This window comes from Nicotiana tomentosiformis, chromosome 3, assembly GCF_000390325.3.
Source record: "Nicotiana tomentosiformis chromosome 3, ASM39032v3, whole genome shotgun sequence".
Lineage (NCBI taxonomy): Eukaryota > Viridiplantae > Streptophyta > Magnoliopsida > Solanales > Solanaceae > Nicotiana > Nicotiana tomentosiformis.
In genome coordinates, this window is record NC_090814.1 from 46,905,324 (window position 1) to 46,919,859 (window position 14,536).

General features: G+C 40.1%; 1 protein-coding gene across 2 annotated transcripts; it reads left to right on the forward strand.

Annotated features, from left to right (window-relative positions):
* Nucleotides 1-10,576: 10,576 nt before the first annotated feature.
* LOC104109082 (TATA-box-binding protein) lies at nucleotides 10,577-13,850 on the forward strand. 2 transcript variants are annotated; one of them, XM_009618285.4, is made up of 9 exons: nucleotides 10,577-11,129; nucleotides 11,938-12,025; nucleotides 12,200-12,271; nucleotides 12,479-12,529; nucleotides 12,789-12,833; nucleotides 12,978-13,070; nucleotides 13,203-13,304; nucleotides 13,401-13,474; nucleotides 13,590-13,850. In XM_009618285.4, coding segments are annotated over exons 1-9 (603 nt in total). In that variant the 5' UTR covers nucleotides 10,577-11,052; the 3' UTR covers nucleotides 13,591-13,850. The 2 variants fall into 2 exon arrangements, with proteins under 2 accessions (XP_009616580.1, XP_009616581.1); XM_009618286.4 differs by having other exon boundaries at nucleotides 10,584-11,129; nucleotides 13,571-13,850.
* Nucleotides 13,851-14,536: the final 686 nt, after the last annotated feature.

The window sequence follows — 14,536 nt, forward strand, 5'->3', positions numbered from 1 at the left end:
GGGAAACTCCGTGAGGAGGTCGATGTGATAAAGGCGGAGTCCTTGAAATGGAAGGAAAACACGGACCATTTTGCTGCAGAGAAAGAGGCTGCTCGGGCCCAGTTGTCATTGGCCAAAAGTCAACTTCAGAACCTGAAGGAGAAAATCTTGGTTCAAGCAAGGAAAACGGAGGAGCTCGAGGCTCGGTTGGCCTCCGAACTTGCCAAGGCTGAAAAAATAAAGGCCGATGCAGATGCATTGGTAGCTGTTTATCGGGTTGATGCTGAGGCCGCTCAGTTTCATGCGAGAGAGGTTGTCGATACCACTCGAACTTGAGCACATTGGATCGCCGAATTTGCCAAATGCCAATCCCGGAGGGAAACCCTCGAGGAGATCCATGCACGGGGCTTCGATCTTTCTGAAGAGATAATAAAGGCAAGAAAGCTTAAAGCTGATGTTGGGGCCTTGGCCTCCGATGATGATGACGATGATGACGATGATGGCGATGACGGGAGCAAGAGTGGGTCTCAAAGTGGGGAGGAGCCCGATGGAGAAAAGAATGCTCTCGTAGATAATTAGGTTCCTTTTTGTGTAAGGCCTCGATCGGTCGTTTTGTAAATATCATCGTGTATATAAAGGTCTTTTCTTTTCCTAACTTGTCTCTATTTTCATTCTCCTGCCTGGTGAAGATTTTGTTTATTTGTGCTTTATAAAAATGTTCATAAGTTTAAGGCTTTAGGCAATTTTGATTGAATTCAGTCTTTATAGTCTTTATGACCGATTGAGTACTTGCTTGAACTCGAAGTACGAATGGCCCTTAGGCTATTATAGCTGAGTGAGTGATTTGCTCGAACCTGAAGTAAGATAACCCGTAGGCTTAATGGTCGAGTGAGCGGATGCTCGAACTCGAAGTAGGATAGCCTGTAGGCTTAATGAACGAGTGAGTGATTGCTCAAACTCGAAGTGAGATAGCCCGTAGGCTTAATGGTCGAGTGAGCGAATGCTCGAACTCGAAGTAGGATAACCCGTAGGCTTAATGGTCAAGTGAGTGATTGCTTGAACTCAAAGTGAGATAGCCCGTAGGCTTAATGGTCGAGTGAGCGAATGCTCGAACTCGAAGTAGGATAGCCCGTAGGCTTAATGGTCGAGTGAGTGATTGCTCGAACTCGAAGTAAGATAGCCCGTAGGCTTAATGGTCGAGTGAGTGATTGCTCGAACTCGAAGTAAGATAGACCGTGGGTTTAATGGTCGAGTGAGTGATTGCTCGAACTCGAAGTAAGATAGCCCTTAGGCATAATAGTCGAGTGAGTGATCGCTCGAACTCGAGCTCAAAGTATTGTAGCTCGTAGGCCTTATGGTCGAATGAGTGATTTGCTCGAACTCGAAGTAAGGTAGCCCGTAGGCTTGATGATCGGTCGTATCGAAAATTCTTTCGATAGTGGTCGGCCCTTAAGCCTGTTTGAATCATGAAGTAGAAAAGATCTTTTCAAAGTATGAGATATCTGTAAAGAAGAAATTTTCCTTGATAAGTCATTATACATGTGTTTGTATCTTGCGCAGGGCTCGAGCAAAACTACGTGGGCATGGTTCGTTCTGACCATTTGGCCCTTACATACACTTTTCTCTATCGAGATCCTGTCTGACATGAATTTGATATGAAATGACTTTCTTATGTCGAACTTGATTTATTCGATGGTAGATGTCGAACTTGATTTATTTGATGGTAGATCCCCCTAGTATTTGAGGTTGATTATGAAGAAGCCTTGGATATTATTGAATTGTCCTCAAGTAGCACATAGTTATTGTCTCATTAAAAACCTCGCCGGAAAAACCCATTTGGGATAAAAGCCGGACTAAGGGAAAAAGAGTACAATGCGTGCTTTAAAACCAGAGGGCTCAATGTCTTTTGTCGAACTCCTGCAATGAGTGAGTGTCGAATATATATATATAGACGATAGAAAGGAGAAAATCATACCTTAATAATAATATCGTTTGAGAAGCGATATATTCCAGTTGTTCGGTAATGGTTTGCCATCCATTGTTTCGAGTTTATAAGACCCTTTTCCGACTATATCGAGGACTTGATAGGGTCCTTCCCAATTTGGGCCGAGCTTCCCTTCATTAGGATCTCTAGTGTTGATGGTGACATTCCTTAGGACCAAGTCCTCAGCCTTGAAATGGCGGAGTTTGGTTCTTCTATTATAGTACCTTTCGATTCGTTGCTTTTGTGCAGCCATTCGAACCAGTGTCGTTTCTCATTTTTCGTCTAATAACTCGAAGCTAGTATTCATAGCCTCGTGGTTCGATTCTTCAGATGTATGTCAGAATCTTGCACTGGGTTCTCCGACTAGAATTAAGGCTTCAGAGCCAGACACTAAGGAAAACGGAGTTGCTCCCGTACTGGATTTAGATGTTGTCTGATATGCCCAAAGGACCTCGGGCAGAATTTTTCTCCACTTTCCCTTAGCTTCGTTCAATCTTTTCTTCAAGTTTTGGATGACAGTTTTGTTCATTGATTCGGCCTGTCTGTTCCCACTAGGATGATATGGTGTTGACAGTATCCTTTTTATTTTATAGTCTTTGAGAAATTTTGTCATTTTACTGTCGATAAATTGCTTACCATTGTCGCATATTATTTCTGCTGGTATCCCAAATCGACACACGATGTGATCCCAGATGAAGTTTATAACCTCTTTCTCTCTCACTTTCTCGAACGCCTGTGCTTCAACCCATTTAGAGAAATAGTCAGTCATAAACAAAATGAATTTAGCTTTACCTGGGGCCGATGGTAGAGGGCCGACGATATCCATCCCTCATTTCATAAATGGCCATGGGGATATGACTGAATGAAGTTTCTCTCCGGGTTGATGGATCATCGGTGCAAGCCTTCAACACTTAGCACATTTTCAAACAAACTCCTTAGTGTCCCTTTCCATGCTATACAAGTAGTATCCTGCTCTGATGATTTTACGAATCAGTGGTTCGGCACCAGAGTGGTTCCCACAAGTGCCTTCATGGACCTCTCGTAAAACATAATCGGCGTGTCCCGGTCCCAATCATACTGCCAATGGTCCATCGAATGTCCTTCTGTATAATGTTCCATCTTCAACCAACGTGAATCGAGCGACCTTGGTTCGTAGAACCCTCGATTCTTTAGGGTTCGATGGGAGTTTTCTGTTCTTCAAGTATTCAATATACTTATTCCTCCAATCCCAGGTTAAGCTTGTGGAATTTATTTCAGCATGTCCCTCCTCGATTATATATCTCGAGAGTTGAACGACAGTCCCCGAGTCGATCTCATCTTCCTCAACCGACGATCCCAGATTTACGAGTGCGTCGGCCTCACTGTTTTGTTCTCGAGGCACATGTTGTAGGGTCCATTCTTTGAAACGATGTAGAGTTACCTGTAATTTGTCCAAATACCTCTGCATCCTATCTTCTCGAACTTCGAAGGTTTTATTTACTTGGTTCACCACTAGTAGAGAGTCACATTTGGCTTCAATGACTTTTGCTACCAAGCTTTTAACTAACTCGAGACCTATAATCATGGCCTCGTACTCGGCCTCATTGTTAGTCAATCTAGAGGTTTTGATGGACTGCATAATAATTCCACTCATGGGGGGTTTTAATACGACGCCAAGCCCGGATCCCTTCACATTCGAAGATTCATCTGTGTAGAGGGTCCAAACCCACGATGATGTACCCGATTTTAACAAGAGTTCTTTCTCAACTTCGGGTACGAGGGTTGGTGTGAAATCGGCCACGAAGTTCGCTAAAAATTGGGACTTGATGGCCGTACGAGGTTGATATTCGATATCGTACCCACTGAGTTCGACGGCCCATTTAGCCAATCGGCCCGATAGTTCGGGCTTGTGCAAAATATTACGAAGTGGGAGAGTGGTTAAAATGCATATGGGGTGACATTGAAAGTACGGTCATAACTTCCTAGAGGCGCTTATCAGTACAAGTGCCAATTTCTCTAAGTGTGGGTACCTAGTCTCTGCTTCTCCTAAGGTCCGACTTACATAATAAATAGGAAATTGTGTACCTTGCTCTTCTCGAACTAGGACGCCACTTACCGCGATTTTCTATACCCTCAAGTATAAGTAAAGTTTCTCATCTGCCTTCGGAGTGTGGAGCAGTGGTAGGCTCGATAGGTATCGCTTCAATTGTTCCAATGCCTGTTGGCATTCCGGGGTCTAGGCGAAATCGTTCTTCTTTTTTAGTAGAGAGAAGAACTTGTGGCTTCGATCCGACGACCTCGAAATGAATCGGCCTAAGGCAGCTATCCGTCCGGTTAGCCTTTGCACTGCTTTCACATTATCCACGACGGTGATGTCTTCGATAACCTTGATTTTATCGGGGTTGATCTTGATTCCCCGATTCGATACCATGAAGACATGGAACTTGCCCGATCCAACCCCGAAAGCACATTTCTCGGGGTTGAGCTTCATGTTGTATTTCCTTAAAATTTCGAACGTCTCCTGCAAATGAGTCAAATGGTCCTCTGTGCGTAGGGACTTAACTAGCATGTCATCAATGTAAACTTCCATCGATTTACCTATTTGTTCTTCGAATATTTTATTCACTAGGCATTGGTAAGTAGCTCCTGCGTTTTTTAGCCCGAAGGGTATTACATTATAACAATAAGTTCCATACTTAGTGATAAATTAAGTTTTTTTCTTAGTCCTCTGGGTTCATTTGAATTTGATTGTACCCGGAATAGGCGTCGAGAAAAGTAAGGATCTCGTGGCCGGCTGTGGCATCGATCATGCGATCGATGCTAGGTAGTGGAAAAGAATCTTTGGGGCATGGTCTGTTTAGATCTTTATAATCTACACACATTCTAAATTTTTTCCCTTTTTAGGGACTACGACTACGTTGGCTAACTATTCAGGATATTTTACTTCCTAAATTTACCCTATTTTGAGAAGTTTAGTTACCTCATCCTTTACAAATACGTGCTTTACCTAGGACTGAGGTCTTCTTTTTTGCTTCATCGGTTTGAACCTAGGGTCCAAGCTCAGCTGGTGCATTGTTATCGACGGTGGGATCCCTGCCATGTCTAAATGGGACCAAGCAAAACAATCTATGTTATCAATAAGAAATTGAATAAGTTTTTTCCTGAGTTCGGGGGTCAATCCCGTTCCCAGGTATACCTTTCTCTCGGGTAGATATTCGATTAATATAACTTGTTCCAGCTCTTCGATCGTTGATTTGGTGGCGTCGGAATCTTCGGGGACGATAAAAGTTTGAGGGGTCAGAAAATCTTCCTCGTCGTCTTCTATTTCTTGCTTCACCGATGCGGTCGAGACTGGCGACTGTGATTGATATTTGGCCTCTCATTTATCTTTAATGTTCGATCTTTTCAAGGTTGATAACTTTGATATCGATGTTACCTCATCGACCGCAAACATTTCTTTCGCAGCATGTTGCTCCCCATATATTTTTTTCACGTCATCTGACATAGGGAATTTCATTACTTGGTGGAGAGTCGAAGGCACTGCCCTTATATTGTGGATCCAAGGCCTTCCGAGTAGGGCATTGTACCTCATGTCGCCCTCGATTACATGGAACTTGGTATTTTGGATGGTTCTGACCATGTTTACTGGTAGAATAATCTCCCATTTAGTCATTTCACTGGCCATATTGAAGCCGCTTAAGACCCGAGCTACGGGCACGACTTGATTCTATAAACCGAGTTGCTCCACGACCCATGATCGGATGATATTCGTAGAGCCACCTGGATCGACTAAAACACGTTTAACTTGAACTTTATTTAATAGGATAGAAATTTCCAGAGCGTCGTTGTGGGGCTGAGAAATGCCTTCCACTTCTTTGATTTCGAACGATAAAGTGCCTTCGGGTTCATAATCTCTAGTTCATTTTCCCCCTGTGACTGGTACCTTAATGCGTTTGAGTACGGGTTCCTGTGGAGTGTCGGCCCCACCGATGATCATGTGATTGATATGTTAAGGCTCCTCATGTTATCTTTCCTATTGGCGTCCTTTTCTATGAAGTGATTCTTGGCTCGATCGCTGAGGAACTCTCGAAGGTGGCCCTTATTGAATAGACATGCTACCTCCTCCCTTAATTGTCTGCAATCCTCGGTCCTGTGGCCATGCGTACCGTGATATTTGCACATCGAATTTGGGTTCCTTTGGGAAGGATCGGTTTGCATGGGTCTGGGCCACCTAGTATCTTTGATTCGTCCGATTGCCGATACGATGCTCGATGCATCGACGCTGAAGTTATACTCCGATAACCGAGGTGCCTCTATAGGATCGACATATTTGTCAAAGCCATTCTTGCTCATAAGTCTCTGAGAATTATGTCCTCGATCACTCCTTCGATTGTTCCGGGAGGCATTGCGTATCGAACTGTTGTTCATTCGATCTACGACGTATGGTTGATATCGGTCTCTGTTCGACCTCTGCTCTCTGTTGATGTCCCTCTGGTTTTTAATAGCCGACCTGTTCGGATGCATGGATCCAGAAGGAACTCCTAATTAGTTGTCTTCGACCCTGATTTTTGACTGGTATCGATTGTGTACATCTGCCCAAGTCATTGCTGGATACTCGATCAAATTTTATTTCAGCCAACGTGACGCTATTGAACTTTGCTCACTCAGTCCTTGGGTGAAAGCTTGGACGGCCCAATCGTCTGTGACCGGTGGCAACTCCATGCGTTCCATTTGAAATCGGGACACGAACTCCCTTAGCATTTCATTATCCCTTTGTTTTAATTTAAAAAGGTCTGATTTCCTTGTTGCAACCTTTATGGCGCCGGCGTGTGCCTTCACAAAAGAATCCGCTAACATGGCAAATGAGTCGATGGAATTTGGTGGCAGGTTATGATACCAAATCATCGCCCCCTTTAAGAGGGTCTCTCCGAATTTTTTCAACAAAACGGATTCAATTTCATCATCTTCTAGATCGTTACCCTTGATGGCACACGTGTAAGAGGTGACGTGTTTGTTGGGGTTGGTCGTACCGTTATATTTGGGGATTTCGGGCATACAAAATTTTTTAGGGATTGGTTTTGGGGTTGCACTCGATAGAAAAGGCTTTTGCACGAATATTTTGGAATCCAACACTTTTATCATTGGTGGATCCCCCGGGATCTGATCGACCCTGGAATTATAGGTTTTAACTTTTTTATTGTTGGCTTCGATTCGTTTTGTGAGCTCCTCAAGTATTTTAGAAATTTCGGGAGTAGTCCCCGATTCCTGCTCGTTTGACCTTACTATGGCTGGCTCCATTCTGTAGGAAATTTCTCAAGGTGGACTAGGCTCCGACCTGCTCGGTAGCTGGGTTTGGCTCTGCAACTGAGCTATCGTTACTTGTTGGGCTTGCAACATTTCAAAGATCATACGCAAGTTGACTCCGATCTCCTCCACGTTATGGGTGTCTCGAGCTGCTGATCGAGTACCGCCATGAATGCTATTTTTAGGTTCAGAGCGTTGGTTTGCCTCGAGGGCCACATGTGAATTGACGTCTAGTGGTACTTCGATTCGAGCTTCAGGCACCTCGACTCGATTTTCAATGACATTGATAGGCGGCCTTCTGGCCCTGGGCATCAAGTTGTTGGTTTCATCTTGAAGGCCAGCTTCGCTGCCGAAAGGTAAAGCTATTAATCGAGGGTTTGCCATTGCTAATTCGTAATTAAAGATACTCTAAAAAAAGAGCGTAAACTGGTGTGTGCTGCAGATTTGTATCAAACAACTACTGTTATCCTCTGCCCCACGGTGGGTGCCAAACTGTTTACCCAGAAAATCGGATAGAGTTTAATTTATAAGTAGTTCTAAGGATATGTGATATAACTTGACACAAATCGTACAGAGAAATAGGAATACGTGTATTCTTGTCTATAAGAACATAAGATAAAAATAGTGAGCAAGAAGAAAGAATGAACTAGATAAGATAAAGTAAAATGAGCTCAAGAACAGTAGTCTTTGTTACAATGTGTCAATCTGCCATATGCTTACAACAATAATCCTCTTTATAGTAGAGGGATCCTACTTTGGATACAATAAAAAATACATAGTGGGAAACCCATGATGAATTAGTTTTTCTCTAATTTCCGCCAGAATTCTCTCCCCTAGTGCGGTTGCAACGGCTCTTGTCTGTGAGCTCGATACTGTCTCGAGCTTGATATTGGATCGAGCCCTCGGCCTTGACTCGAGCTCGATTCTGACTCGGAGTCTTGATAATCGGGGTGGGTGTTGGTCGGTCTATGCACCTTCGACAATCTTCGCTTTTCCTCGTAGTACGATTTGGATATGAGCTCGATAACGATACCGAGCCGGTCATTGATCGGTCTCAGAGCTCGAAGCTTGACGTCCTTACTTCGGACCTCGACCTGCCATTACGCAGGTACCCTTCGATCGAGGTATCATCATCTCGACCAGTCCGTACGATTGACTAATAGGTTTTGACTGTATACAATACTCTAAATCTTATTCAACTTTGGAAGAATTGAAATTATATTTCATGTTAATATTCTCCAACTTATTTGGGAAGGCATAATTATAATTATTGTTGATCAGTATTCGTAATTAACATGAAATAAACGGTATAATAGACCAAAAATAAAGATGGAAAGGCTAGTTTCATGTTTCAAAAGAACAACTTAGTGAATATGAAGTCATAGGTCAAATCATAATAAGCTTTTTCATATCTTTATTTACTCTCATATAAACTATGTGAAAATAAATAAATAAATAAATAAATAAATAAATAAATAATGGTTAATGTGAATGGAATCGTGTATTTACAACGGGCCACGGACATGTAGACCAAGTATAGATGGGCCTAGAAATGTTAAAATAGCACGGGCTAGTCAGTTTTCAAATTGGAGCTTTTGACAAAGTTAGCCGCTCGACAAATATTATAAACAAATGCTAGCCCACAATAGCACATTATAACTTGTAGCCAAAAATAAATAAATTATGTTAACCACTGTGCCGCCCCGAGCCTCAGTTTTCTTATACAAAATTATAATTTACTGTTAGGATAATTTTATAGATTGGCATCCCTTATACTAGTTTTTAATATTACGTTTACTTTATTTATTTTAATTTTTTGTGTAATAATTCTTCTAACTTTTTTTTTAGTAATGCAGATAAATAGGAGTATAAGATAAATGTGCCCTTTTCTATATTAAACTCTTGCAATTGATAAATTCTATCAAACTAACGTATTTAACAAATTCTTTAAGAATAACAATAACAATAACGGTCCAATCTATCAATAGTCAATAGCGGTCACCCACATAGGACCACCCCACCACCAAGAAAAGAGGAGAAAACAAAACCCAACAAACAAAAACATAAATTTATGGAATGTAAAGATTTGAACTCTTGCATCTTTTTCTAGATAAGGGAGACAATTTATACGTATAATTATACAAAATAGACTGTCACTATAAACTTTATATATAATAGACTGTCACTATACACAATATATATTAAATAGACTGTCACTATATAAAAATTATACAAAATAGACTGTCACTATACAAATATATATAAAATAGTCTGTCACTATACAAAATATATACAAAATAGTCTGTCACTATACAAAATATATACAAAATATATACTAAATAGACTGTCACTACATAATTTATATACAATAGACTATCACTATACAAAATATATACAAAATAGACTGTCAGTATACAAAAAATATACTAAATAGACTGTCACTATACAAAAAATATACAAAATAGACTGTCACTATACAAAAATATACAAAATAGACATTTCGGGATATTAGATGTAATATGTTTGGGCCGGAGGGACATTTCGTGTCAATGGGTAAAACATGTGCTATTAAAATTTTGAGGGGCTATAGATGGTCGTTTTCTCTTCAAACTGGTAATTGAAAAATAGTCAACGTTTGCAAAGTTATTGAAAAATAGCTACTATTTTACTGCAACACGGAAAGTTCCAGCATAATATACTGGAGATTGGAGCACCTATGTATGAACTTCCAACATATTATGCTGGAACTCCAGCGCACGGAAAGTTCCAGCATAATATACTGAAGATTGGAGCACCTACGTATGAACTTCCTGCATATTATGCTGGAACTCCAGCGCACGGAAAGTTCCAACATAATATACGTGAGATTAGAGCACCTGTGTATGAACTTCCAGCATATTATGTTGGAACTCCAACACATTATGAAATTCCGGCATATTATGCTGGAAGTTCACATGTAAAAAATTCGAACTCCAGCATATTATGCTGAAATATTTTCTGAATTTGAACAGTATTTTTGTTCAAATTTATCTTTATATAAAAAATGACTAAATTTCGATTACTTTTGAAACTACGACTATTTTTCAATTACCACTCTATAAATTTGATTTTTTTAATTTCACCCCCGTAGAAATCCGTCCAAAATTTATAGAAACTCGGACACCAAGTCCACACTCCACATATAAATAGGAAAAAGGGAATGATAAGCCTTTAACAGCCAATAGCCAGTTAGCAGGCGCGGCTTACCGTCTAATAATCACCTTACCCGGTCACCGGTCACCCTGTATAAATATAAAGCCAAGGGTAGATAAGGCTCTCCTCCTCACCGCCATTACCTGCCCCTCTTTCTCAGATCCTCTCATATATTCCTCCCTCCCTCTCTCTCTCTCTCTCTCTTGAGATCTCTCTCCACAAAGCCCAGCACCCCTCACAGAAATCCAAATCTTTACGCATACAAATATATAAAAGCTTTCTTCTTTCAAAATTTTGGCGCTTTACAATTGATAACCAACTCTTTCCTCTTTTTTCTTTCTTGAAATAACTGGAAATTCACGTACTGAGTCTTTAAACAAAAACCTAGATTTACAAATTTTGATTTCACAATCAGGTGGTTAATAGTTTGTGGTTCTGAATCGGGTTGGATCTTTGTGTTTCTGGATCTTGATTGGAAACCCTAATTGAGCAAATCGGGTCAAGATTTAACTTGAATCAAAGAAATTGTAATTTTAAGAATTTGGTTTTTGAGATTCTTGACTAAGTGGAAATTTGTGGGTATTTTGAGACCGTTGGATAACGAAACAAGGGGAATGGCTGAAGTGGGTCTAGAAGGGAACCAGCCAGTGGATTTGTCTAAGCACCCATCTGGGATTGTGCCTACTCTTCAGTAAGTTCTCTCCCTTCCGTCCCCATTGTCATGGAGTTAAAGTTTTTATACATTGAGGCTCACGCGAATGTAATTGTACACAACCGAGGAAAGTCAATCAGATTGAACACTACCGGAATCTGGTGTTTATAACCTATGTACCCAAAGCTCGAATTATTTTCTGCTAATGCAAAAAAGAAAACAAAAGAACAAAAGGGTCATGTTCTTCTATGTTTTAATATTTTGATTCATACCCTTCTTGGCTTTTGTGCAAAGGAATGAGTTGAACATTGTTAATTTTTGAGATGCTTAAATACATTCTTTGCTGCAATGGTCCTTTTTTCTCAGATGTGTAGCAATTTTCAGTGGAGCTAAATGTGGCAGCCATCTGCATAAGAGGGAAAGGGGGGTTGTGGTAGCCATGTTTTTTAATGCTCTTCAAGATTATCCTAATTTCCTGCGTGAAACATTATGGAGGATTGTGGTGGTCTGTGATAACTTTTGCTGGTGAAGCAAGTGAATGTGATCTCACATGATACTAGTCACCACAAATAAGTGAAATCATGAACTAATCATAGATGAGTAGCTTTTGGCGGTTGATGGGTTTCAAAGGATTAGATTAGTGAACCCCACTTTCAAGCAAGCTGTCCGGATATAGATATAGAAAGAGAGCAGTTTTCCTTTATTGTTATGTAAAATTTGGCCGATGATCCAAGATTGTAATGTTGGGGTCATATATTCATGCTTCTTATACGCAAGATCATCCTCTATTTGCTGGGAGTTGATGTTAAACGTTGAAAACTAACTATCAGCTGATTCTTGATTTCAGGAATATCGTCTCAACTGTCAACTTGGATTGCAAGTTGGATCTTAAAGCTATTGCATTGCAAGCACGTAATGCTGAATACAATCCAAAGGTATTTGAGTATAAATTCTTGATTCACATAAGCAAACCTCTTATGTGTTTATCTTTTTTGGTTACCATCATTTTTTGGGGAAGGGTGTTATCTATATCAGGTCATGTTCGTCATATAGATTGTTAACACTTCTCATTCCTTTATTGATAATGGCCCTCTTACATCATCCTGCAGCGTTTTGCTGCTGTTATTATGAGGATAAGAGAACCAAAGACTACAGCTTTGATTTTCGCATCTGGAAAGATGGTAAGCCTTCTCTTTTGTTATGGATGCTTTTGTAAGTAATCTATTCCCAGTATTACAGTTTGCTCCATTAGTTTCATGGTTTGTCCATGAAAACATTTCCTAAACCTAAATTTTTTTGCTTTAGCCCATTCTACCGGAAAGTTTCTTCAATGTAAGGCTGTTCATGCTGGGCTTCTTTGCTAATGATATATTATCTCTTGGAATTAGGTTTGCACCGGGGCAAAGAGTGAACAATCATCTAAGCTTGCAGCAAGGAAGGTAGACCATATTTCTTGATTGTGAAACCTGATAGGGTCCTTACATGTAATACGAGAAACTTAACTCTTAACTATAATGTGGATACGGACATTTACAAGCGACAACAATTAATGTTTTGAAAATCCCTGAAGAGTGATGAAAAAACACGAACATGTGGGATATGGTAGAAAAAGATACACGCCAAAAATTAGACAATAGTTGTCTAAGAATTTCTGTTCTGTCTTCTATCTTACGTAACATGCAAGGTTTTGTCTTTCAGTATGCAAGGATAATCCAGAAGCTCGGGTTCGATGCCAAATTTAAGGTATATATATCTCAATATATTGCTGTGTTTGCGTTCTTCTGTCTGTGTGCGCGTGCAATCTGATTTTGGGGATAGACTGTTTCTTGATCATTGGTTTTAGTAGACTTACTAGTTTATTTGGTCTCTGGAATCTCGTGGTGGTAGGATTTCAAGATTCAGAATATAGTTGGATCCTGTGATGTGAAATTTCCCATTAGACTTGAAGGTTTGGCCTACTCGCATGGTGCTTTTTCAAGTGTAAGTTACTTTTCCTTGCTCCATGTTTTTCTTTCTCCTTTTTCTTTTTCTTATCTCTTGATATCCCAAGAGAAAGAATAGTGCCGTTGTCATTTCTTTCATACTGAGATGAGATGTAATGTGGTTCTCCAGTATGAACCAGAATTGTTTCCAGGATTGATATACCGAATGAAGCAACCCAAGATTGTGCTGCTCATTTTTGTGTCTGGCAAGATTGTCCTCACTGGAGCGAAGGTGAAACAGGCCTCCTTGTGTCTCTACTGAATAACTGATACTTTTCCATTATTGCATAAACCGTTGACTATACTCACTACAATTTCCTTTTTTTAGGTGCGGGATGAGACATATACTGCTTTTGAGAACATCTACCCTGTGCTTACAGAGTTCAGGAAGAACCAGCAATGGTATGCTGCCTGCTTATCTTTATTCTGCTTTTTCTATTTTCTTTCTGGAGGGGTTGTATGAAACTAAAGACAAAACAAGAATGAGAGAAAATATAGACCTGCTGTATCTGTGCAGATACTCATTTGAAGGAGCAAGGTGAAGTGGGATCACTATTTGGCAGCACGACGTACAGAATGTGCGACAAAGGGTCTTATGAGTGAAGTTATCGGGTCTTCTCTTCTTGAGTTCCGAGTACTTGAAGCAACAATGTGGTTGAGGACCATATATGTGTTTCTGCCAACTGGTCGTGATTGTGGGGTGAGATGGGAACCAAAGATGTCCTCTTTGGCTGATGTTGTGGACTTTTCTCTTATTAATCAAAGCTTTTTCCTCTCATGCATGCGTCTTTTATATTCACATGGCAATGGTTTAAAACTGTGACACTGCTAAACTTCTCCAAGTTAGGCTCAATATTCTGGTTTTTCCAAGATCAGGTCATCCTGAAAACCTACCAATTACTAAAATAAAAATAGAATGATGACTTGGTAGTGTGAAAAATATGAATGTTGTACTATATGATATTAGACCTCAGAAGTTGGAAGTTTGTAAAAGATAGAGGGTTTAAAAATATCAGAGTTAGAGAGAGGAGGGTGTATTTGCTGTTGTCAATTGCGATTTGCGTTCATAAGGAAAAACAAATTTTGCATTCCTTTGTTATTTAGATGTATACTGGGATTGTGTTATCTACTTAGGCGCGCAAAAAAGCTAAATCTAAGCCAATCAAGTGACAAAGAGCGATGGCTCTCTATTTGTTTGCAATTAAATTTCGTCTATTTCATTTGTTTTCATTAGTTAGATCATTTATGCAAGCAAGCTGCATGAGAATGCAAGAAAGACGTGCATGTACAGCATCAGCTCAGCCAAATGCAACACAGCTATTACAATTTCAGCTGAAATTTTAGTAGTTTGCCATTTTAGTTGTTTTAATACACATACTTATATTGTATTCTTGTTTCATAATAAATCTCACATACAATAATACGTTATGCATTATTTTAACAGTGCTAGATTTTTATGTAGAG

Excerpts from the sequence above, each read along its gene's own strand:
- LOC104109082 (XM_009618285.4), top strand. The coding sequence starts at position 11,053 with ATGGCTGAAGTGGGTCTAGAAGGGAACCAGCCAGTGGATTTGTCTAAG. Across the intron at positions 11,130-11,937 it reads GGGATTGTGCCTACTCTTCA|GAATATCGTCTCAACTGTCA; the intron begins GTAAGTTCTCTC and ends TCTTGATTTCAG. Across the intron at positions 13,071-13,202 it reads CGCATGGTGCTTTTTCAAGT|TATGAACCAGAATTGTTTCC; the intron begins GTAAGTTACTTT and ends GTGGTTCTCCAG.